Source organism: Pseudophryne corroboree, chromosome 1, assembly GCF_028390025.1.
Source record: "Pseudophryne corroboree isolate aPseCor3 chromosome 1, aPseCor3.hap2, whole genome shotgun sequence".
NCBI classification, from domain to species: domain Eukaryota; kingdom Metazoa; phylum Chordata; class Amphibia; order Anura; family Myobatrachidae; genus Pseudophryne; species Pseudophryne corroboree.
In genome coordinates this window covers 851,714,130-851,741,404 of record NC_086444.1, presented here as the reverse complement: position 1 = coordinate 851,741,404, position 27,275 = coordinate 851,714,130, and the positions used below count along the sequence as shown (strand labels likewise).

The 27,275-nt window shown below is 44.5% G+C and overlaps 1 protein-coding gene across 3 annotated transcripts in view; it reads left to right on the top strand.

Annotated features, from left to right (window-relative positions):
* The window catches only part of CFAP299 (cilia and flagella associated protein 299), a 1,086,689-nt gene that overhangs the window by 92,702 nt on the left and 966,712 nt on the right, over window positions 1-27,275 (top strand). For all 3 annotated transcript variants that reach the window (XR_010186026.1, XM_063938677.1, XM_063938678.1), the window contains exon 2: window positions 14,624-14,754. Coding sequence is in view for 2 of the 3 variants with exons in the window: in XM_063938677.1 (XP_063794747.1) it covers window positions 14,624-14,754 (131 nt within the window). In the remaining variant the exon portion in view is untranslated. The remainder of the gene's footprint in view (window positions 1-14,623; window positions 14,755-27,275) is intronic.

Genomic DNA, 27,275 nt, shown 5'->3' with positions numbered 1-27,275 from the left:
AACAAAAAAATGGGACAGGTATTGCGCCAGGTCACGAGACCTTCAAGCGATAGCTGTGGACGTCCTGGTAACACCGTGGGTGTAACAGTCGGTGTATGTGTTCCCTTCTCTGCTTCTCATAACCAAGGTATTGAGAATTATAAGACATAGAGGAGTAAGAACTATACTCGTGGCTCCGGATTGGCCAAGAGGGACTTGGTAACCGGAACTTCAAGAGATGCTCACAGAGGACTAATGGCCTCGGGAGCTAAGAAGGGATTTGCTTTCAGCAAGTACCATGTCTGTTCCAAGAGGAACCGTGGCATCGGCCTTTAAGAAAGGACCTGCTCCAGCAGGGACCTTGTCTGTTCCAAGACTTACCGCGACTGCGTTTGACGGCATGGCGGTTTGAACGCCGGATCCTAAGGGAAAAGGCATTCCGGAAGAGGTCATACCTACCCTGGTCAAAGCCAGGAAGGAGGTGACCGCACAACGTTATCGCCACATGTGGTAAAAATATGTTGCGTGGGTGAGGCCAGGAGGGCCCCACGAAAAAATTTCAACTAGGTGGATTTCTGCACTTCCTGCAAACAGGAGTGTCTATGAGCCTCAAATTGGGGTCCATTAAGGTTCAAGTTTCGGCCCTATAGATTTTCTTCCAGAAAGAATTGGCTTCAGTTCCTGAAGTCCAGACGTTTGTCAAGGGAGTATTGCATATACAGCCCTTGTGTGCCTCCAGTGGCACCGTGGGATCTCAACGTAGTGTTGGGATTCCTCAAATCATATTGGTTTGAACCAACTCAAATCTGTGGATTTGAAATATCTCACATGGAAAGTGACCATGCTGTTGGCCCTGGCCTCGGCCAGGCGATTGTCAAAATTGGCGGTTTTGTCTTACAAAAGCCCATATTTGATTTTCCATTCGGACAGGGCAGAACTGCGGACTCGTCCCCAGTTTCTTCCTAAGGTGGTGTCAGCGTTTCACCTGAAACAACCTATTGTGGTGCCTGCGGCTACTAGGGACTTGGAGGACTCCAAGTTGCTAGACGTTGTCAGGGCCCTGAAAATATATATATATATATAATTCCAGGACGGCTGGAGTCAGAAAGTCTGACTTGCTGTTTATATTGTAGGCACCCAAAAAGCTGGGTGCTCCTGCTTCTAAGCAGACTATTGCTCGTTGGATTTGTAGTACAATTCAGCTTGCACATTCTGTGGCAGGCCTGCCACAGCCAAAATCTGTAAATGCCCATTCCACGAGGAAGGTGGGCTCATCTTGGGCGGCTGCCCGAGGGGTCTCGGCTTTACAACTTTGCCGAGCAGCTACTTGGTCAGGGGCAAACACGTTTGCTAAATTCTACAAATTTGATACCCTGGCTAAGGAGGACCTGGAGTTCTCTCATTCGGTGCTGCAGAGTCATCCGCACTCTCCCGCCCGTTTGGGAGCTTTGGTATAATCCCCATGGTCCTTTCAGGAACCCCAGCATCCACTAGGACGATAGAGAAAATAAGAATTTACTTACCGATAATTCTATTTCTCGGAGTCCGTAGTGGATGCTGGGCGCCCATCCCAAGTGCGGATTATCTGCAATACTTGTACATAGTTACAAAAATCGGGTTATTATTGTTGTGAGCCATCTTTTCAGAGGCTCCGCTGTTATCATACTGTTAACTGGGTTCAGATCACAGGTTGTACAGTGTGATTGGTGTGGCTGGTATGAGTCTTACCCGGGATTCAAAATCCTTCCTTATTGTGTACGCTCGTCCGGGCACAGTATCCTAACTGAGGCTTGGAGGAGGGTCATAGGGGGAGGAGCCAGTGCACACCACCTGATCCTAAAGCTTTACTTTTTGTGCCCTGTCTCCTGCGGAGCCGCTATCCACCATGGTCCTTTCAGGAACCCCAGCATCCACTACGGACTCCGAGAAATAGAATTATCGGTAAGTAAATTCTTATTTTTTGATGCGCACACTGCCCCTATTTTACATAAAGGGGGGGCGCCAATGCCATTTCATGCACACAGCGCTAAAATGTCTAGTTACGGCACTGCTTTATTAGGCAGATCCCTTGTTTCCATCTTTATGATATCTTTTTTTGCAAATGGTGCATGTGCTCCCATGCGTACCTTCATGTTGGCTCCGTTCGCAGTTAGTTCTCCCAGTAAAATATAGGGGCACCCGTGCGAACTCAGGGCAAGACAATTGTTTTGTTGGAGTGTCATAGCAGCAGTACAAAAACACTGAGCATTGCATCTACACTCCTGAAGATGTATAGATATTTGCATTTGCATACGGTAGAAAATCTGGTGGCCATGGCCGTACCCACTTGCTACCACTGTCTGTCCAACTCAGCTGTACAGGGCCCCATGATTTGAGCAGGTGCGGGCTGGGCCGCCGCTGCTTTTAGGGAGGCAAACGGAGAATGCTGCCTGACAACTCTGATTGTACTAACACCGAATCAGAGTGGTCAGGAAGCATTCCCTACCTGCATGCCGCGATGGATGGATGTCATCATGCTGATTGGTGGATGGCTAGAGCTATCCACAAAGCAGGCAGCTATTCACTGTATGGAAGCATGTGGAGAGATGGTGCGAGACCGCAGGGGGGGAAAGTTATGACTTTTTACATTTATTCCCATGTACAGGTGGGCAGGGGCCCCGGTCATTGCTCTGCCCAGGGCCTACATGTGGAATATCCCAGGTGTGTTATCAAAGAGCATATAAACATTTGAGGACTGTGGATAATCTGATAACATGTTGAACTGTAGGTTATTGCAGAGACTTATAAAAATATATATATATATTGGAGACACTCTTTTATAGCATTGAATGTGTGCAGACAGAGCCAGATTTAGACCAAGCGGTTCAAAGGGTGAACATTTACTTTAGCACAATAAGTGGTGTGAGGCATGCCGAAGGTCACTTATATCTAACCTCTGACCTTTGCCTCTGTTTTTTTTTAATCCAGATTCCAGATTGTATACTTTCATGCATTTTGCATTTTTATTCAATAATAGTATAACAAGTACTTGGAATTAGTACTTTTACTAACGTCTCTACACCCTACACTACATCACTGACTCCGCTATACACTACACTACATTACTGACCACTCTATATCCACCACTAAATTACTGACTCCTCTATACCCTACACTACAACACTGACCCTTTTATACCCTACACTAAACTACATTACTGACCAGGGCCGTTTCTAGACAATTTGGCTCCCAGTGCGAGATTTCAAAATGCGGCGCCCCCCCCCCCCCCCCCATATAGCTATAAAAAGAAAAAGCCGGAGGCGCGCGCGCTCCCGACAAGGGTGTGTGGCCTGATTTAAATGGGTGTGGTCTCATTAAAGTGGGCGTGGCCTCGTCTGATATCATCACACCCACCACGGGGGAAAAATAAAAATAAAAAAAGTCCCCATTTTACAAATTACAGCAGGCAAGTGTCCCCATTTTACACAGCGCGGCAGGCAGGTGTCCCCATTTTACACAGCGCGGCAGGCAGGTGTCCCCATTTTACACAGTGCGGCAGGCAGATATCCCCATTTTACAAAGTACGCAGGCAGGTGCCCCCATTTTACACAGTGCGGCAGGCAGGTATCCCCATTTTACACAGTACGGCAGGCAGAAATCCCCATTTTACACAGTACGCAGGCACGTGCCCCCATTTTACACAGTGCGGCAGGCAGGTATCCCCATTTTACACAGTGCGGCAGGCAGGTATCGCCATTTTACACCGCGCGACAGGCACGTGCCCCCATTTTACACAGTACGGCAGGCAGGTGTCCCCATTTTACACAGTGCGGCAGGCAGATATCTCCATTTTACACAGTGCGGCAGGCAGGTATCACCATTTTACACAGTACGGCAGGCAGATATCCCCATTTTACACAGTACGCAGACAGGTGCCCACATTTTACACAGTGCGGCAGGCAGATATCCCCATTTTACACAGTGCGGCAGGCAGGTATCCCCATTTCACACAGTGCGGCAGGCAGGTATCCCCATTTTACACAGTACGGCAGGCAGGTATCCCCATTTTACACAGTGCGGCAGGCAGGTATCCCCATTTTACACAGTGCGGCAGGCAGGTATCCCCATTTTACACAGTGCGGCAGGCAGGTATCCCCATTTTACACAGTGCGGAAGGCAGGTGTCAAGTGGGGGGGGGGAGGAAGGGGGAGAGAGAGAAAGATAGAGATTATACTTACATCTTCCCGCTCTTCGGGTCCCGCCGCCTCACGTCCCTCGCGCCGGCCGCCTCCTCCTTCCAGGCTAATCTCCTCTCCTCCCTCTTCCCGAGCGCTCCTGCTCGGGGGGCGGGGCTTCGCGGAATGACGCGTTTGCGTCGTGACGTCATGACGCAAACGCGTCATTCCGCGAAACTCCGCCCCCCGAGCAGGAGCGCTCGGGAAGAGGGAGGAGAGGAGATTACGGACACACAAAGTGCCGCGGCGGGCACCCGCCGCTAGAAACTGCACTGTTACTGACCCCTCTATAACCTACACTACATTACTGATCCCTCTATAAGCTACATTAATAAGCCCTACAAGAGGGAATAGGAACCGTACAACACTGTACTATGTTGTGTGTATGTAGTAATTAGAAATAGCCACTCAGACCGAATTGCTCATTCAAACCAAAAGTTGCCAATGTTTGTAATGTGAAAATCCATTTGAATTCCAAATCCTCTAGACCTGTCTCCCCCTCATTGAATTGGGGGGACATGATGATCGATGATACAGTATCTAAGGGACGATAGATTGTGTCCTGCTGATAGAATATGTTTTGCAAATGGTTGGTCGCTATGTTTCTTAAGTAATGCCTGTTTAATTGACCTGTTGTGGTTTGCTGTTCTCTCCTTAAACATGGTTTCGGTGTAATTGAGGCTACACAGACACGTAATCGTATAGATCACGTAATGGGTTGTACAAGTAACATGATGTACAATTTTGGATGTTTTGCCTGTCTGAGGTGTGTAAACTTGTCCCCACTAATCATAGAACGACAGGTTGGCACATTTTACGCATCCATTTTCTTAGAGCCCAAGAATGTAGTAATGGGTATATTTGTTTGTGTAACATCTTTTAAGTTCTACCCCCTTGTGTATCATTGCATTGTAGACTTATTTTTGAACACAGGTAATTCGAGATCCGAAGACACAATAGGCCACAGTTATTTGAAATTCCAACAGCTGACAATGCTGACAGACGGAATCCCAGCGCACCAGGACTACTCCCACTTGGGATGTCCACGGCACCCATAAAGTGGGAATAGAGCCTGTGGCAAGCTGGCACCCATAGAGTGGGAATAGATCCTGTGGCGAGAGCAGCGAGCCACCTGCCCGCAGCATGGCGAGCGCAGCGAGCCACTGGGCACGCAGCATGGCGAGTGCAGCTAGCCTGCTAGGGGACTCTTAGCGCACGCCCCGCTGCCGACATTCTGGCAGGCGGGATGCTGCTGACGGTATATTGACAGGCGGCATAAAGTATGTAATCCAAACAACAATATGCAAGATTTACAAGAATAATAACAAGTTTAATAATAAAAGGTTCATCAATAGACCACTACGACTACAAAGAAAACAAGGGGAAAAAAGGGAAAAACAAAGATATACTTCTATGTATATAATTCCAGTAAATAGACCACTACTACTACAAAGGAAAAAAAAAAAGGGGGGGGGAGGGTAAAAGGGAAAAACAAAGATATACTACTATGTATATAACTCCATTAAAAAAAAAAAAAAAATATTAAGAGTAAAAATATAAATAAAAATATAAAAAAATATAAAAAATGGAAAGATAATAAAAATAAAGCAAAAATAAAACAGAAATAAAATAAAAAAAATAATGATAATAAAATATAAAAATGGGCTATGATAGTTTTAGCTTTATTTTTATTTATTTTACAATGTTATTTTCTTAATGGCGATGTATACATTGTTGGCAGCTGAATGGTTATATCCTTTGAATTCAGAACAAAATTTAAAGCAAAATGTAGTCTCAAACTATAATGCAAAGTTGTACTTTACAAAACAAATGAGTCACGTTTTCCCCAAATGTGTTTAAACTAGTTAGATACGGTTTGAAAAACATATCTTAAGTGATTCATGTCTCTCCTAGACTTCTGCTTTCATCTCCGTCCCTTTGCACAAGTTACCACAATATTCCATTCTTTATGTGCATCTCAATCTTTAAATGTTCCATACAATTCCATCCATTCATAACCACTAGATGGCCTTTCGGCCTTATGTATTCTAGGATGTTGGTAGTACAGGTTGAGTATCCCTTATCCAAAATGCTTGGGACAAGAGGTATTTTGGATATGGGATTTTTCCGTATTTTGGAATAATTGCACACCATAATGAGATATCATGGTGATGGGACCTAAATATAAGCACAGAATGCATTTATGTTACATATACACCTTATACACGCAGCCTGAAGGTCATTTTAGACAATATTTTTTATAACTTTGTGCATTAAACAAAGTGTGTCTACATTCACACAATTCATTAATGTTTCATTTACACCTTATACACACAGCCTAAAGGTCATTTAATACAATATTTTTAATAACTTTGTATATTAAACAAAGTTTGTGTACATTGAGCCATCAAAAAACAAAGGTTTCACTATCTCACTCTCACTCAAAAAAGTCCGTATTTCGGAATATTCCGTATTTCGGAATATATGGATATGGGATACTCAACCTGTATTCACTACCTTATTTTTTATGACATTTACAGTATATTGTAGTAAACATTTTCAGCTCTATTTCTAACAGCTTGGGACAAAGGCATAGGTTACACTTTTTAGCTATTTTTTCTCTAGTCTTTAATTATCTTTCAGTCTTGAGACAACATACTATAATCCTATGATGCACAGTAAAGTAAATGGATGCTATTTTTGCAGGCCTGTAATGCAGTATGACAAGATTGTGGTATGCTGCAACTTTGTCTATTCAGACAGACAGGACTTCTGACAGTAACTAAGTTTACCCTGTTGAAAACATTCCTTAAGTTAAGGTAATCAAAGTCTTTATACAGATACTACAGTCTCTAAAGTATAATCCCATGAGTTAAAAGTTTTTGGTTGGCTGGATGGGTGGTACCCCCATTTGATCAGTACCCCTGCTATCCATGCTAACCACCAGTTATGGTCCTGTTCCTGTGTCCAAAAATAGATAGCTATTACAGAGCCTTAGGGTGTGATTCAATTAGTGGCGGTGTGCAGTCAAACAGCCTGCAGGAAAATATTCACAGCGCTTCACTTTTTCCACATTTTGTTATGTTACAGCCTTATTCCAAAATTAAATAAATTCATTTTCCCCCTCAAAATTCTACATACAATACCCAATAATGGCAACATGAAAAAAGTTTTTTTGAGATTTCTTCAAATTCATTAAAAATAAAAAACTAAGAAATCACATGTACATAAGTATTCAAAGCCTTTGCTCAATACTTTGTTGATTCACCTTTGGCAGCAATTACAGCCTCAAGTCTTTTTGAATATGATGCCACAACCTTGACACACCTGTCTTTGGGCAGTTTTGCCCATTCCTCTTTGCAGCACCTCTCAAGCTCCATCCGGTTGGATGGGAAGTGTCAGTGCACAGACATTTTCAGATCTCTCCAGAGATGTTCAATCATATTCAAGTCTGGGCTCTGGCTGGGCCACTCAAGGACATTCATAGAGTTGTCCTGAAGCCACTCCTTTGATATCTTGGCTGTATGCTTAGGGTCATTGTCCTGCTGAAAGATGAACTGTCTCCCCCAGTCTGAGGTCAAGAGCGCTCTGCAGCAGGTTTTCATCCAGGATGTCTCTGTATATTGCTACATTCATATTTCCCTCTATCCTGACTAGTCTGCCAGTTCCTGCCGCTAAAAAACATCCCCACAGCATGATGCTACCACCACCATGCTTCACTGTAGGGATGGTATTGGACTGGTAATGAGCGGTGCCAGGTTTCCTCCAAACATGATGCCTGGCATTCACGCCAAAGAGTTCAATGTTTGTCTCATCAGACCAGAGAATTTTGTTTCTTATGGTCTGAGAGTCCTTCAGGTGCATTTTGACAAACTCCAGGCGGGCTGCCATGTGCTTTTTACTAAGGAGTGGCTTCCATCTGGCCACTCTCACATACAGGCCTGATTGGTGGATTGCTGCAGAGATGGTTGTCCTTCTGGAAGGTTCTCCTTTCTCCACAGAGGAATGCTGTAGCTCTGACAGAGTGACCATTTGATTCTTGGTCACTTCCCCGACTAGGACCGTACTCGCTCAGTTTAGATGGCCAGCCAACTGTAGGAAAAGTCCTGGTGGTCCCGAACTTCTTCCATTTATGGATGATGGAGGCCACTGTGCTGATTGGGACCTTCAAAGCAGCGGATATTTTTCTGTACCCTTAACCAGATTTGTGCCTCGAGAAAATCCTGTCTTGGAGGTCTACAGACAATTCTTTTGACTTCATGCTTGGTTTGTGCTCAGACATGCACTGTCAAGTGTGGGACCTTATGTAGAAAGGTGTGTGCCTTTCCAAATCGTGTCCAATCAACTGAATTTACCACAGGTGGACTCCAATTAAGCTGTAGGAACATCTCTAGGATGATCAGTGGAAACAGGATGCACCTGAGCTCAATTTTGAGCTTCATGGCAAAGGCTGTGAATACTTATGTACATGTGATTTCTTAGTTTTTTATTTTTAATAAATTAGCAAAAATCTCGGGGGGGAAATTCACGTTGTCATTATGGGGTATTGTGTGTAGAATTTTGAGGAGAAAAAACATTTATTCCATTTTGGAAGAAGGCTGTAACATAACAAAAAGTGGAAAAAGTGTAGTGCTGTGAATACTTTCTGGATGCACTGTACGCTTATTACGGCATCGTTAGTTTTCTTGCAAAACTCTGTGTGTTGGGAGGGAATAGTAACGGGCTTACCGCCCGTGATGTGCTATACAGGCGTGTAATAAATATTATATTTGTCAACTATGGTACCAGTAGAAAGTACTGTCTGTCCCAATATAATCTTAAATTAATTTAAGTAGAGTAAAAAAAAAGAAAGTCACTAATGAAGCCAGTGTAGTTTGAAAAAGTGTGTGCTGTAGAAGGTAACTTGTTACACAACAAGAGAAATTCTGGCACTGTGATAGCTCTATTCCCAATTTAAATAAATCCAAATATATTTAAATGAGGTATACGTTGGTCTTTGTTTCCTGCAAGCTAACAACGATAGAGGAATGCCAACAGCAAGATCCAAATTTTTTTTACCAGAAACGAGAATTCACAACATAAATGATAATACAAAGTACATTCTATTATATAATAAAATTACTCCAGAGTGTGGGACTTTTATTATTTGTACTTAATTACCACCAGCATCTTAAACAGATAAATATGAATAAAAGTGCATAATGACCCACGATTCCTGTTATATCTCCGCATCCTGTGCACTGCACCTGTAAGTGGGTGGGATGCGTGAGATCCGCCCACTTTTACGGGGTTCCAGGGACTGCACGAAAAATAGAGTGTAAGTAAATATATCCTCAATGCATATCCCTGTCACTAGGACAACTTTCTCAGGAGGAAGGTGGCTCCAAATGAAAGAATAAAAATGAGTTAATATTAAATAAATGAAAATTAATTTAAATAAAAAACATTAACGTAAACATACTAACCAACATTTGCTCTTGTTTATAGTCGGGTAAATTCACTTGAAATGTATAGGCTTGCTCCAACCAGTTTAATAAATGTATTTAATGTTGAATTGCAAACTTAGTTGAACTCATCCTAATCTTGGACAAATACTTGCCCCACCCATGCTATTGCTTAACTAACTATTTACTCACTACCACTTTAAGGTCATGTTAAATATTTAAATATGCCAGCATATATCTAAGTGAAAATTGGTTTTAGATAATAAATTAAAATAGTTATTAGTTCCTTGCACTCTTAAAGCGGCAATGTAATTAAAACACTGTTTTATATGTTATGATTTTTAAGGAGGGTTCTTATCATAATATTTATACTGTTATAAACTTTAACATTGTAAAATAAACATTACTACAATGACTGATTTTAATTTTACCCACTTTTCTCCCCATTGAATAAATCTGGGATGAATTAAATAAACATGTTGGTTTAATTTGGGAAATTACTATAATACCCTCTATTAGTTAAATCATGGGTGCAAGGTTTTCAAACAGAGTGTCTAGTACAGTATTTCCCAAATCCATTCCCCATGTACCCGCAATAGTTTATGTTTTCAGGATTTGTTTAAGCACGCACAGGTGACTTGGGGCCTGATTCAGAGGTGGACACTTCCAATTTGGATGCAGAAGAATGATGTTTTGAGGACAATGCATGCTTTGGAGATGCAGGGCGCATGTGTCTCAATACAGCAGCGACATCGGTCACAGTGCACATAAAACTGAGGCATATTGTTTCCGTTTTATAGGAGTGCCAAAGCCAGCATCTGCATTTTCCAACGCTAATTCACTAGCCTCGGAAGCTTAGATGCGGTGAACATTCTGGGTAACCTTGTTGAGAAATTACAGCAGAGACTTGATATGTAATTACACTGGAGTGACAGCAGGTGGAGCTGTCGTATATGTGTTTATGTGTTTTACAGTTTGTGATGTATATTTATACTTGTTTGTTCCTGTGTGTGAAGGTGACATGAAGGAGAGAGATGGAGCATGCAATGATTGCTGCTCATATATAGTTATCTTGTTCTGGTTATCAGTTTGTATTATGATCGGTTCCAGCTTCATTATATAAACAAGTTATACCACAAAGAGCTTTCCGGTATGTGCCTATTGATCCTGACTGTGAGGGTAAAGCATTCTATGCCAACAAACCTGAGGATATGCCCAATGTTCCTGATGGTAACTCGATGCTGCATCTTTTCAAAACACGACACCTGCATCATTTACATACTATCTCAGGTTTGCTGCTACTGAAGACACAGCACTGATTATTTCTTCGTCTTCCTCTGAATCATGCGATTAGTCTACTTGGCTTGGTCAGTATGAGCTGTTGGGGATACGTATGGAACAGATTTGGGAAACTTAGCTCTAGTGAATACTTGACATGAACTGTTGAGGATACATGAGAAACATGTCTCTAGTATATATTATGGATTACATTCTTATATCTGTGTGTAAAAAAAAAAGAGCGAAAAAAGAAGCCCTAGGAAATATGGCTATACTGTATGTAGTTTTTTTTTTATTTCCGAGGCTCCTCTTTTCCTCCTACAGTCCCAGGCAAATGCCCCAGGAGGACCAATCAAAAGCAAGGCACGATACAGAGATTGTCAATTGTGATGTCACACTTAAAATGAAATGTCAATAAACTGCTAAGTAATGGTCCATACACACTTGCGGAGAAAATGAGCGATGTAGGTAATTTCCTCGGCAAGTGTATATGCTGCCAGCGATGAGCGATGCGCGGCCCCGCATGTCGGCAACAACCCTAGCTAACGGCTGTGCATGCATGTTCAATCTGGACTGTCATCCAGGAGCTGCCTGTACGGCCCGGGAGAGGCAAACACTAGGCGATGTCGCTCATAGAGCATGCCGCCTAGTGTGTACGCTCCTTTATGCTGATGATAGAGGGAAATGTAAGTTAGCTATCTCTGCCATTCTGGAAACTAGAGAGATGGCAGTACCCTAGGGTTACCACCTCATCCCTTTAATTTTGGACACATATTAATTACACAGGTTCTGTGGTTGGCTGACTGCAAGACTCCCTTTCACCTGGTTTTAATCAGCCACAGAAACTGTGTCCAGAATTAAAGGGATGAGGTGATAACCCTACAGTACCCCTCTTTCAAAATAGCTGTCCTCATTGAAGCTGTCTGGCAATCAGTGTGTCCAGTAGCTAATTTCCCTGCATTGCAGAAAAATCATGGGGGTCGATTCAATTCGGCAACAGTTGAATAGCGCTGGGAATTAGCTCCGGAGCTATTCAATTCAGCTACTAGTTACCCGCAATTATCTGGGAATTCTTTTCTCAGCCCAGGGGGTGAGAGAAGAGAACCGACAAAACAGCTGCGGCGCGGCCGGCGCGAGGCTGATTCTGTCGGGAATCAGCATCGCCGCAGGTAGTTAAGTCGGAGAATGCTCGTTCTCCCGACAAAACTACCTGTTAAGTCGTCGAGAACGGGCATTCTCCGACTTAACTTTAGCTGAATTGAATAGCGTCGGGAGCTAATTCCCGGCGCTATTCATCTGTTGCCGAATTGAATCGACCCCAAGGATTTCACGAATGGGGAAGATCTTCCCATCCTAGCTTCCATTATTTCAGAAGCACCCACATTGGATACAAAACAAAAACACCTGTCTAAACTGACTAAATGTCTCAGAGCTGTATCTCATCATACTATGAATTACCAAGTTCTGCTACTGCTAAGATTTGTGCTAATGTTGACAGAAGTCAAAAGTTACTACTTGACTAATATCAAAATGGGTCTGGGACTCCAGGTCGACAACAAAAAGGTTGACACACCTTAGGTCGACACCAATTGGTCGACACGCCTTAGGTCGACATGGACAAAAGGTCGACAGGAACAAGGTCAACATGGAAAAAGGTCGACATGGGTTTTTTATGTTTTTTTGGTGTCGTTTTCTTCGTAGAGTGACCGGGAACCCCAATTAGTGCACCGCGTCCCCTCGCATGGCTCGCTTCGCTCGCCATGCTTCGGGCATGGTGCCTTCGCTTCGCTCGGCACAGATTACCGTTCCAATCATAGTCCACGTGGATCGTTAAGTATGGAAACGTTCCAAAAAAGAAAAAAATTGTGAAAAACTCATGTCGACCTTTTTCCATGTCGACCTTGTGCCTGTCGACCTCTTGTCCATGTCGACCTTTTATTCATGCTGTCCTAAGGTGTGTCGACCAATTGGCATCGACCTAAGGTGTGTCGACCTTTTTGTTGTCGACATGTAGTCCGGATACCATCAAAATATACTATTGCCTAATTTAATCACAAATACTGAATATCACTAATGGAGTCTAATATGACAAGGAAAGTCACAATGCTTATAATATAAAAAAGGAAAATAAAATGGTATGCAGAAATATATTTTCCAAAAAAGCTTATTGAAATAAAAAGTAATAAAAACACAAATTGAAAGCTCACATACTTTTCATGTAACTGTTACCTAAAGAACGGCTAGATTGTGGACAGCTTGTCAGTAGCGAACTGACCTCCAAAAATGGACAATTGTCAACATAAATTCTATGATATTACCTTCAAAACCACTTCTGCTCAAAAGTCTAGCATCGAGGCTGTTATGACATGCTTGAGGCACTTTTTTTGTATGGTGGCACTGACTGACAAAGACTGAACACAGGAGATTCGGCAATATCTCCTGCATACAGCTAGCACAGAAGACTGCAGTCCCACTAATTCTCCATGAATTTGCATGAATCTATAAAGCTCAGAAAAATATTGCGTTTTAGAGCACAACCATGATAGTATTAAATGGCATTAGCCACTGTAAGCTGTATGTTTCAGTATTGTCATAGAATGATCTACAGTACCCTGGACTGTGCCTGCTATGCCTCAATGGCCGCACATACTGTATGTAGTACCTACTTTAATGTTCTTATGTGTTTGGCTATGGCTACTGTACCTATCCAGACAGTCTTAGGCCCAAATGTATTAAATCTTAACAAGAGATAAAGTGGAGACGGATAAATAGTGATAAATGATCAGCCAGCCAGCTCCTAACCAGGAGCGGCTGTTGCCGCGGGCAAGCAGGATTTTTGCCCGGGGCGCCGCATCCTGAAGGGCGCTGCCGCCGCTGCGCCGCCTGACCCTCCCAGCTCCCACATACTGCCGTACGGTGCGCCTGACATTATTGCGCACTGCACGGCATTGTGGGAGCGGCTGCAGATGCTAGAGATCCTGATTGACCTCTAGTCTCTGTGCGGCGCTATGGGAGAGACGTAATGACATCTCTCCCGAAGAGAGATGTCCGAGGAGCGGCAGCAGAGACAGCAGCAGTGGTCGGGAAGCAGGAGCGGGGCTGGTGAGTATTTTTTATTATTGTTATTATTATTATTATTATTATTCGTAAGCAGCGCTAATAGGGGCATAACTACAGGGGCACAGCTACAGGGGGTACAACTCTATTGGGGGCACAGCTACAGGGGCCAAAACTCTACAGGGGGCACAGCTACAGGGGGCAAAACTCTACAGGGGGCACAACTACAAGGGGCAAAACTGTACAGGGGGCACAACTCTACTGGGGGTACAGCTAAAGGGGGCAAAACTCTACAGGGGGCACAACTCTACTGGGGCACAACTACAGGGGGCATAACTGTGGCCACGCCCCTTCCCTATGAAGCCATGACCCTATTTTTTGCCAGGCGGCTACTGCGCGCACTAACCCTGTTTTTCCTGTCTGGGGGGAGCGCCAAAGGAAACTTTCGCACCGAGCGCCACAAGGTCTAGAACCGGCCCTGCTCCTAACTGTCATGTTTCAAACAAAGCTTGTAACATAGTAGTTATGAAGCTGATTGGCTGGTACTTAACTCTTTATCCATCTCCACTTTATCTCTTGTTAAGGCTTAATACATTTGGGCCTTAATGTGTAAAGTTTTTTGATATTCAACTTCCATTTTTATATATCTAGGATGAAGAGTTAGCCCGTCAGCTGGTGGAGATGGGCTACAGAGGAAGTGGAGAGGTACTGAAAAGGGAAGAGTTTGAGGCCAGAAAGGCTGCTGCAGAGGCTGCCAGGCTCTCCCAGAGAACTCAGCAAAAGTAAGTCTCAGTGAATTGGACCACATTGTCTGTAACTGTATGATTAGAAACAGTTTTATTTTTTATTGGCTTCTACTTCCCCTCAGCATCAAGTAAGGTCTGATATTATACCAAGACACATGTGCTGTGCAGATCAGTTAGGGTTAGCGAGCTGGAAGATATCTGCTGTGCGACCACATGACTGTAAGCTACTAATTTATGAAAAGAGGATAAACATAAAAAATATGTGAGCGCAACCAGCAGACCATGATGAAAGCACAGGGACAGTACATATTTTCTAAAAATGTATGTAGAACCAAGGGAAGCACTGGAACAGATCAAGAATAATCACTACCCAGAATGTCCCAAGTGCTCTGTTAGTGACAATAAAATCAAGATTTCTCTAGTAGTTTCCTCTCTTGTGTTTGATCATTGAAACATGAGTACTAATCTTGACAGACACAACATAGTTATTATTTAGACTTCTGTGGCAGCGTGTTCCCTTCCTTTCCGGGAGGCTCATTTGTTCTTTGTCAGATGCGTTTTACTGTGCCTTTAGGCTTCAGGAAACCAAGTAACAGGCTGGAATAGATAAACCATGAATGCCAAATAGTGTTGGTTGCTTGCAATATGTTGTACTAAAAAGAATACTGCTCATGACCAAATACAGGTCTTATTTGCACTATGCTATCTAGGATTTTATAATATGTAATCAGTTTGAATGATACATATCCATCTAAAATATTATATGTATGAAAGTGCAGACTGGAACATATTCTTTATAAAATGGTTGTGGTGTCAGCCTGTTAGCTGTGCTGGAAGTTTGTGACTTGCAGACCCCTGCTCTGGATCTGAAATGATAGAGGTCTGATTCAGACCTTATTGCAGCAGCAAAATTGTTCTCTAATGGGCAAAACCATGTGCACTGCAGGAGGGGCAAATATAACATGTGCAGAGAGAGTTAGATTTGGGTGGGGTGTGTTTAAACTGAAATCTAAATTGCAGTGTAAAAATAAAGCAGCCAGTATTTACCATACACAGAAACAAAATAACCTACGGATTACTTCCTCCCACTCCTACCTCTAAGATTTTTCACGTGCTGCACCACTTATCTGTAATTCCCTACCTCTCCCCCTCAGACTCTCCACCTCTCTACAAAACTTCATACGGGCTCTCAAGACCCACTTCTTTACGAAACCCAGCAAAATCTCATCCTAACCCTCTGTTCCACGCTCTCTATGTACCCCATCTGTGTCACCCCTGTTTGTCTACCCCTCCCCTTTAGAATGTAAGCTCTCACGAGCAGGGCCCAATTCCCTCATATGCTTATCCTTTTTCTTACTTTAATAATCTTCAACTGTACCACATCCTGCTGTCTTCTGCCACCTGATACTTATTCCAGTGTCATCTGCTGATGGAACTATGTTTATTTACCCTGTACTTGTCCTATATTGTCGTCAACTGTAAGTTGCTGTTTTCCTGTTTGATTATTTGTTTATGTGCTCTGTAATTGGGCACTGCGGAACCCTTGTGGCGCCATATAAATAAAGGATGATAATAATAATAATAATAATAATAATAATAATAATAACATTTACAAAAAGAGAATTGATCAATCCCTTGTATGCTACAGAAGTAACACATATGCATCTATTTATTAACTGCAAATGTAGCATAATATTATCTGGAGCACTATATTGTGGCATACTATGAACTGGGGGCACTGTAATGTAATTTAATATGAACTAGGGGCACTGTAATGTAATTGATATGAACTGGGGGCACTGTAATGTTGTGCAGTATGAACTGGGAACTCATATGTGGTATAATATGATATATGGGCACTACAGTGTTGCATAATATGAACTCGGTGCACTTCAATGTGGCATAATATGTTCCAAGCACACTTTATGATATAATATGAACTGTTGGCACTGTGTGACACGTGTACCGGTAGCACTACTATGTGGCATATTGTAAAGTGGGAAAACTACAATGTGGCATAATATGAACTGTGGACACTGTATATTATCATGTGGACTAGAGTACTACTACGGGGCATAAAATGAACTAGTGTATTACTGTGGGACTAGAAACATTGAGATGGGAATCCCTTCAAAATGTTGCTATGGTGTCCAGGAAAAATACTTATAAGATGCATGCTTAAAAAAGTACTTAACCTGCTATTTCTAAAAAACAAACAACATCTACAGATGTAGCCATGCTCATCTTACTGCAATGCGGCATGTTGCATCACGGCATGCTTAATGACGTGCCAGACTGCGACTATTCGCAGCCTTTAGGAATTAATGGAGGGATCGCTGGCTGTGAATAAATGTCTTTTCTTCTAGATTTTGGCTGTACAGTAATTGTCAGTTTACCTCAGTGACACTTTTCTTGTTTAGTTCAGTATACTGAATATAGGGGGTCATTCCGAGTTGATCGCTCGCTAGCTACTTTTAGCAGCCGTGCAAACGCATACGCATCACCCCACCAGCAGCCCTGAGGTAATGGTTAATGCATACCTCCCAACATGACCCTCTCCAGGAGGGACAGAATGCTCTGCTCCTGGACTTCCCTCTCAATTTATGATTGCCATCACCTGTGCTGAAACACATTTCTTATCCCTTAACCTGCTCAAAACAGGTGCCAGTAATCACACATTAAGAGAAAACTCCAGAAGCAGAGTATTTTGTCCTTGCAGGAGAGGGTCATCTTGGGCGGTATGTTAATGCGTATTTCTGCTCGCACCTGAAACTCCCATTGTCTGATTTGCTGACTCCATACTAGCAAACTCTCATATTAGGGAGAACATAGGGTGTAGATATTGCACTGTTTAATAATTAGGCCTAGCATACGGGAATCCCTTTAAATTGGAACACTCATGAATGACACAGGTTCTGTGGCTGGCTGATTTCAAGTCTGCATTTCACCTGGTTCTAATCAGCCACGGAACCTGAGGAATTAATGAGTGTCCTGGTTTAAAGGGATCGTATGGTAAGGTAAGCCTAATAATAATAATAATAATAATAACTTTTACTGATTGCGAGAAAGTTCACAGAAAGTGGTTTTCAACATTATTAAATATTTGTATTGCTGATGTGATACCAGCTTTTACATCATTTGACTATTCTTGCCTTGTCTGTGTACAAATGCTGTATTTCCATTATTATATTTGACTATTACTATTACCAGTTATTTCTCCAGCATGGGATATGATAAAGCGACAGCGGATTTGCACCAATCGGTCAAAGCTTTCCGGCCTCCCAGCATTCAACGGGCCCTTCCATATATCCCCGCCTCATGGCTCAGGCAAATCAGTTTTTTGTTTGGTGCTGCAGGAGCCGCACCATGGTCAGAGGGCTGCTGGTTTTTAGCAGCCCTAAGCTTTCTTATTTTATTTTTATAGTCTTACTGTTTTTCTGAGCTATCTTTCTAAACAGCGTCTTATACGTACCTTAGAAAGAGTTGCTCCAACAACTCTCCGCCGGGTCATGACAACGCTTACTCACGAGTACAGTGCTGTTTAGGTGGGCGTCTGTGTTGGATATACTAGCAGGTCCAGCAGACGTTGCCAGGCTGTGGCCGGAGCACGGGGAGAAGGTAAGGCATCAGTTCAGCTTAGAAGGGGAATGCAGACACAGCCGCACTGTTTTGGGAGGAGACTACCAAAGAGTCGCTGACGCGGCTGCTACCTTGGGTGCACCAGTGCTAGGCCTTGGGGATCATAGGCTCCAGGAATAGTATGAGGCTGCGATCCTTAGGGTTGATGTCAGCAGTGGGGAGTCAGGGGCTCTCCTGGTTGCCCCTCCCCCTGGTTCATGACCAGTTTCCTCCAAATCTCCCGCCATGAACTGTTTCCCGCTTCTGTCTAAGACATTGTACACGAAGGAGACCCAGTCGCAACATAGGCGGCTGTGTGACTGGTGCGTCTGTGTTCACTGAGCGTCTGTGTTCACTATAGGTTCATGGAGCGGCAGTGTACACTAGTAGCATCTGGATCCACTCAGCGTTCGCTAACATATTGATCAGTTCTGAAAGCGAGGTGAGTCTCCCTATATCACACTCTGCTGAGTACGGGTAATACAGCACTAAGTCTCTACCTTTTTGAGTATGAATAGTTAGATAAGTGCCTATTGCATATGGGTCTGTATACATTTACTGTTGTTTCTTTTGCAATGCGTCTGAATATGGTAGATCTGTTTAAACATGATTCAGTAATATGTTCTCCTACATACTTGAAATGTGGTTGTAGTTGATGATGTGCTCATATTGCTTATTATACTAATGTATATCATGTGACTGACTGCTAGTGTGTTTGCTGACTTTACTATATTTCCATCAGTTTTGTTCTATTCCGATCCTCAATGCTGGTGCATGGGTAGGGTCAGATTGTATGTCACTTTAAAAAGCTTAAAGTGATTACAGTCACAAATTGTGTAGTACACTGTGGAAATGTTGATTATTTATCATGTCTAAGAGCAGCAAAGGTGAGGAAGATACACTCACAGCACCACCAACACTCATATCATCTTTGTCTTGCAAAGCTGTGTTATCCTCTCAGGATCTGGTCAGGATGGTTTGTGTGTAAATTGTTTTAGCTTTCACCAGGGGTTCTTGAAAAATACATGGCAGATTCAGGTGCAGGTTGATCCACCTTGGGCTACGTTTGCACAGACTTTATCCAGTATAGCTGAACGGATAATTCCTCCAACTCCTGTCTGGGTATAGGTTACACGATTAACCCTTACATGCAGCTTCCCACCTGTGGTGTATCACTTCCAGCAGCTGCCTCTAAAAAGATACAGGCTGATAAGCCGGTGGTAAGTAAATTTTCATCCTCACAGGCTACACATGGTTCAGATGAGGATTCATTGGAGGATGAAAGCTCAATTAATTCTACTTCGGCATACGAAGAGGGGGAGGAAGGTCTCAGCTTAGTGGATATAGCTGAGTTAATTAAAGCAATAAAAGCCATTCTGTCCTTAGAGGATTCAGCAGAGCCTGTGTTAAAAACTAAGGCACCTGTATTTAAATGCCCCAAAACAGTTAAGACTGAGTTTCCAGGGTTAGATCAGCTGACGGAAATCATGGAAGAGGCTTGGGCTATGCCTAATAAGAAGTTTAGAATTCCTAAGAAATGGAATTCCAATTATCCTCTTCCAGCTGGGGATTGCTTAAAAAGGGAGGTGGCTCCTAAAGATACGCATGTAATTCGATTAGTGCGAAAATCTACATTACCTCATTAAATGATGTCACGGATAGAAGAGTGGATTGTTTTAAAAAAAAAACATTTCTCTAACGTCCTAGTGGATGCTGGGGACTCCGTAAGGACCATGGGGAATAGACGGGCTCCGCAGGAGACAGGGCACTTTAAGAAAGAATTTGGATACTGGTGTGCTCTGGCTCCTCCCTCTATGTCCCTCCTCCAGACCTCAATTTGAATCTGTGCCCGGACGAGCTGGGTGCTACTTAGTGAGCTCTCCTGAGCTTGCTAAAAAGAAAGTATTTTGTTAGGTTTTTTTATTTTCAGAGAGATCTGTTGGCAACAGACTCTCTGCTACGTGGGACTGAGGGGAGAGAAGCAGCCCTACTCACTGAAGATAGGTCCTGCTTCTTAGGTTACTGGACACCATTAGCTCCAGAGGCATCGTACACAGGATCGCACCCTTGGTCGTCCGATCCCGGAGCCGCGCCGCCGCCCCCCTCACAGAGCCGGAAGACAAAAGCCGGTGACAGAAGCAAGAAGACTTTGAAATCGGCGGCAGAAGACTCCAGTCTTCATATGAGGTAGCGCACAGCACTGCAGCTGTGCGCCATTGCTCCCACACTAAACCCACATACTCCGGTCACTGTAGGGTGCAGGGCGCAGGGGGGGGCGCCCTGGGCAGCAATTAGAGACCTCTTGGCAAAAGTGGGCATATATACAGTTGGGCACTGTATATATGCATGAGCCCCCGCCATTATTTTACACAGAAACGCGGGACAGAAGCCCGCCGCTGAGGGGGCGGGGCTTCTTCCTCAGCACTCACCAGCGCCATGTTTTTTCTCCACAGCACCGCTGAGAGGAAGCTCCCCAGTCTCTCCCCTGCAGTTACACGGTAGAAGACGGTAAAAAGAGAGGGGGTGCACATAATATTAGGCGCAAAAATCAATATAAACAGCAGCTACTGGGTTAACATTAAGTTACTGTGTTATTCCTGGGTTAATAGTGCTGGGGTGTGTGCTGGCATACTCTCTCTCTGTCTCTCCAAAGGGCCTTATGGGGGAATTGTCTTCAGATGAGCATTCCCTGAGTGTGTGGTGTGTCGGTACGTGTGTGTCGACATGTCTGAGGTAAAAGGCTCCCCTAAGGAGGAGATAGAGCAAATATGTGTGTGTGAGGGTGTCTCCGTCGACAACGCCGACACCTGTTTGGAAATGTGTAATTAAGTGCTAAGGTGAATTTATTGCACAAAAAATTAGAGAACAGACAGGAAATCTACCTATGTCTGTCCCTATGTCGCAGAGACCTTCAGAGTCTCTCAATGCTCACTATCCAAAATAATAAACACTGATATCGACACGGAGGTTGACTCCAGTGTCGACTACAATAATGCAAAGTTACAGCCAAAATGGCAGAAAAGTATTCAATATATGATTATTGTAATAAAAGATGATTTGCATATCACTGATGACTCATCTGTCCCTGACACAAGGGTACACATGTTTAAGGGGAAGAAAGCTGAGGTAAATTTCCCTCTTCTCATGATGAAAAAGAGCGGGAATCTCCAGACAAGAGACTGCAGTTTCCCACAAAGAATTCTCAGGCAGTATCCTTTCCCCACTAGGGCCAGGATACGATGGGAATCTTCCCCTAGGGTGTCACGTTTGCCCAAAAGGTAGCCCTGACGTAACAGCTATTCTCAGGGATCTTGCAGATAGCGTGCACATTCTGGTACACTACTCAGACCGGCGATTGTGTCGGCATGGGTTTATAGCGCTGTGGCAGCGTGGACAGCTACCTTATCAGCAGAGATTGAGACCCTAGTATGTAGATATATATATATGGATATATAGAGATATATATACATTAAAGATGCTGTCTTAAGAGATAGATATATATAAAACATGCCCAAAGAGACATGAGTATACTGGGTACTAGTGTCAAAGCTATGTCGATTTCTGCTTGACGTGTCCTGTAGAATATGCAATGGACAGATGATGCCGACTTAAGAGGCATATGGAAGGCTGAGGATTGTGTGGAGAAGGGTTCTCGGACCTGGTCTCCACAGCTATAGCTGGCAATTCTGATATTTTGCCTTATATTCCTGCACAGCCTAGGAAAGCACGACATTATCAAATGCAGCCTTTCGAACAAAGAAACAAGAAAGTCCGAGGTGCGTCCTTTCTTGCCAGAGGCGGGGGCAGAGGAAAGAAGCTGCACAACACAGCTAGTTCCCAGGAACAGAAGTCCTCCCTGGCCTCTACAAAAAACCACCGCATGTCGCTGGGGCTCCACAGGCGGAGCTAGGCCCAGTGGGGGCACGCCTTCGTAAGTTCAGCCACAAGTGGGTTCACTCCCTGTTAGATCCCTGGGCAATAGATATTGTGTTTCAGGGATGCAAGCTGGACTTTGAGAAGATGCCCCCTCACCGACGGCCCTGCCGGCTTCCCCCCACGAGAGGGAAACCGTGTTAACTGCAATTCACAAATTGTATCTTCAACAGGTGGTGGTCAAGGTTCCCCTCCTTCAACAAAGAGGGGGTTATTATTCGACCATGTGGTAGTCCCAAAACCGGAGGGTTCGGTCAGACCCATATTTGTTTTTAAATCCCTGAACATATACCTGAAAAGGTTCAAGTTCAAGATGGAATCGTTAAGAGCGGTCATTGCAAGCCTGAAAGGGGGAGATTTTATGGTGACTCGGGACATAAAGGATGCATACATTCATGTCCCCATTTATCCACCTCATCAGGCGTACCTCAGAATTGCGGTACGGGATTGTCATTACCAATTTCAGACGTTGCCGTTTGGTCTCTCCACGGCCCCGAGAATGTTCACCAAGGTAATGGCGGAAATGATGGTGCTCCTGCGGAAGCAAGGTGTCACTATTATCACGTACTTGGACGATCTCCTCATAAAAGCGAGATCAAGAGAGCAGTGGCTGAACAGCGTATCATTTTCTCTGGAAGTGTAACGGCAACACGGCTGGATTCTATATATTCCAAAGTCGCAGTTGGTTCCTACAGCTCATCTGCCTCTCCTAGGCATGATCCTAGACACAGACCAGAAAAGGGTTTATCTCCCGATAGAGAGAGCTCAGGAGCTCGTGACACTGGTCAGGAATCTATTAAAGCCAAAACAGGTGTCAGTGCATCACTGCACTCGAGTCCTGGGAAGGATGGTGGCATCATACGAGGCCATTCCCTTCGGCAGGTTCCATGCGAGGACCTTCCAATGGGACTTACTGGACAAGTGGTCCGGATCACATCTTCAGATGCATCGGTTAATCACCCTATCCCCCAGGGCCAGGGTGTCTCTCCTGTGGTGGCTGCAGAGTGCTCACCTTCTCGAAGGTCGCAGATTCGGCATTCAGGACTGGGTCCTGGTGACCACGGATGCAAGCTTCCGAGGGTGGGGGGCAGTCACATAGGGAAGAAATTTCCAAGGGCTGTGGTCAAGTCAGGAGACTTGCCTTCACATCAACATCCTGGAACTAAGGGCCATATACAACGCCCTGCGTCAAGCGGAGTTCCTGCTTCGCGACCAACCGGTTCTGATTCAGTCAGACAATATCACCGCAGTGGCTCATGTAAACCGCCAAGGCGGCACAAGGAGCAGGGTGGCGATGGTAGAAGCCACCAGAATTCTTCGCTGGGCGGAGAATCACGTAAGAGCACTGTCAGCAGTGTTCATTCCGGGAGTGGACAACTGGAAAGCAGACTTACTCAGCAGGCACGACCTCCACCCGGGAGAGTGGGGACTTCATCAAGAAGTCTTCACGCAGATTGCAAGGCGGTGGGAACTGCCACAGGTAGACATGATGGCATCCCGCCTCAACAAAAAGCTACAGAGATATTGCGCCAGGTCAAGAGACCCTCAGGCGATAGCTGTAGACGCAGTAGTGACACCGTGGGTGTTCCAGTCGATTTATGTATTTCCTCCTCTTCCTCTCATACCAAAGGTGCTGAGAATCATAAGAAAAAGAAGAGTGAGAACAATACTCATTGTTCCGGATTGGCCAAGAAGGACTTGGTATCCGGATCTGCAAGAAATGCTCACAGAGTACCCATGGCCTCTGCCTCTAAGGCAGGACTTGTTGCAACAGGGGCCCTGTCTGTTCCAAGACTTACCGCGGCTGCGTTTGACGGCATGGCGGTTGAACGCCGGATCCTAGCAGAAAACGGCATTCCGGATGAGTTTATTCCTACGCTGATAAAGGCTAGGAAGGACGTGACGGCTAAACATTATCACCGTATATGGCGAAAATATGTGGCTTGGTGTGAGGCCAGGAATGCCCCTACGGAGGAATTCCAGCTGGGCCGTTTCCTTCACTTCCTATAGTCGGGAGTGACTTTGGGCCTGAAATTGGGTTCCATTAAGGTCCAGATTTCGGCTCTATCCATTTTCTTTCAAAAAGAACTGGCTTCTCTTCCTGAAGTCCAGGCGTTTGTAAAGGGAGTGCTGCATTTTCAGCCCCCTTTTGTGCCTCCAGTGGCACCTTGGGATCTTAATGTGGTGTTGAGTTTCCTGAAGCCACACTGGTTTGAGCCACTCGAAACCGTGGAGTTAAAATTTCTCACGTGGAAGGTGGTCATGCTATTAGCCTTGGCTTCAGCTAGGCATGTGTCAGACTTAGCGGCTTTGTCACATAAAAGCCCCTATCTGGTTTTCCATGTGGACAGGGCAGAATTGCGGACCCGTCCACAATTTCTGCAAAAAGTGGTGTCATCCTTTCATATGAACCAACCTATTGTGGTGCCTGTGGCTACTCGTGACTTGGAGGATTCCAAGTTACTAGATGTGGTCAGGCCTTTGTAGGTTTATGTAGCCAAAACGGCTAGGGTCAGGAAAACAGAATCTTTGTTTATCCTGTATGCTTCCAACAAGCTTGGGGCGCCTGCTTCAAAGCAAACTATTGCTCGCTGGATCTGTAACACGATTCAGCAGGCTCATTCTGCGGCTGGGTTGCTGCTGCCTAGATCAGTTAAGGCCCATTCCACAAGGAAGGTGGGCTCTTCTTGGGCGGCTGCCCGAGGGGGCTCGGCATTACAGCTTTGCCGAGCGGCTACTTGGTCAGGTTCAAGCACCTTTGCAAAGTTCTGCAGGTTTGACACCCTGGCTGAGGAGGACCTTGTGTTTGCTCATTCGGTGCTGCAGAGTCATCCGCACTCTCCCGCCCATTTGGGAGCTTTGGTATAATCCCCATGGTCCTTACGGAGTCCCCAGCATCCACTAGGACGTTAGAGAAAATAAGATTTTACTTACCGGTAAATCTATTTCTCGTAGTCCGTAGTGGATGCTGGGCGCCCGTCCCAAGTGCAGACTTCTTCTGCAATACTTGTACATAGTTATTGCTTAAATAAGGGTTATGTTGGTTGCATCAGGGTTGATCTGATGCTCCGTTGTTTTTCATACTGTTAACTGGGTAAGTTTATCACGAGTTATACGGATTGATTGGTGTGACTGGTATGAGTCTTGCCCTGGATTCCAAAATCCTTTCCTTGTACTGTCAGCTCTTCCGGGCACAGTTTCTCTAACTGAGGTCTGGAGGAGGGACATAGAGGGAGGAGCCAGAGCACACCAGTATCCAAATTCTTTCTTAAAGTGCCCTGTCTCCTGCGGAGCCCGTCTATTCCCCATGGTCCTTACGGAGTCCCCAGCATCCACTACGGACTACGAGAAATAGATTTACCGGTAAGTAAAATCTTATTTTTTTCCCTGTCTGGGGCAGTCATAAGGCCAGCTATGGCTTCAGCTTGGATGGCAAAGGTAGTGGCTGCTTGGGCTGATGCTTTGGAGGGGGGTTTTTCAATAGCATCTGGAGAGCAAAAATCCCACATAGCACATATAAAACAGGCTGCAATGTTCTTGGAAGAAGCAGCATTGGATATGGGTACTATTGCGTCCAGGGCATCAGCTTCAACAGTAGGTACTCGTACAGCAGTTCGGCTACGTATGTGGAAAGCTGATTCAGAATCTATGAAGGTTTTGGAATCTTTGCCCTTTTCTGGAGATATTCTCTTTGGTAAATAATTGACAGATATTCTGGAGTCAGAAGCAGACTCCAAGAAGGTCAAGTTTCCTTCCACATACAATTTCAAACCTAAAGCTCCGGCTTTTCGGCCCTTTCGGTCTCAAGGAAAAGCTAAAGGTAAAAGTGATAGCAGGCAGTCCCAATATAACAAGTCTGGTAGGACTAAAAAGCATTGGGCTACCAGAGGACCAGTTGGTAAAACAGATAATAAGCCATCAGCCTGATGGTGCGGGCCTCCACCTGGGGGACCCCAGGGTGGGGGGCCGACTTCTTCAGTTTGCACAGATCTGGCAGCAGTCTATAACAGCTGCCTGGGTGCAGGAAGCAGTATCTCTAGGCTATGCTTTTGCCCTCAAGAAGCACCTTCCTCAAAGGTTTTTTTGTACCAGCCCGGCTCGGGTAGAGACGAAGGCCAGGGCTTTGCAAGAGGCAGTCCAGAAATTGCTTCAGTCAGGAGTAGTCATTCCAGTTCCTCATGCACAACGAGGACAAGGTTTTTACTCCAACCTGTTTTTAGTTCAGAAGCGAAATGGGTAATTTCGGCCCATTCTCAATCTCAAAGTGCTGAACAAATACATTTGGGTACCTCGGTTTCGCATGGAGAGTTTACATTCCATCATTTTGGCCATGGAGCCAGGGGATTATATGGTATCCCTGGATATACAGGATGCTTACCTACATGTTCCTATATCACTGTCCCATCAATGCTATCTCAGGTTCACTACCCTCCAACAGCATTTTCAGTTCCAGGCCCTACCTTTTGGGTTAGCTACAGCTTCCAGAGTATTTACCAAGATTATGGTGGTAATGGCAGCTTATCTCCGCCAGCAGGATATAAGAATTGTTCCTTACCTCGACGATCTTTTAATCCTGGCACAGTCACAGGATTTGCTCCTATGTCATCTGCAACAGACAATAATGTGTCTGCAGAAGCATGGGTGGCTCATAAATTGGGCAATATCATCTCTGGTTCCGTCACAGCGGATGACTCACTTGGGGGCTGTACTGGATTCAAGTCTTCAGAGAATAATGTTACCGCTGAACAAGATATCCAAGGTTCAGTCAAGGGTGCAGGACTTGCTACACAGTCAAAATGTATTCATTCATGCAGCAGTGCTTGTGATGGGGTTGATGGTGTCAACATTCAACATGGTGGAGTATGCACAATTCCACTCGAGGCCTCTGCAGCGTCTGATTCTTGCCAAATGGAATGAATTGCATCACACGATAAAAACACAGACTATGGTTCTTACGATAGAAGTAAGAAGGTCATTAGCCTGGTGGCTACAGACATCCCATCTGG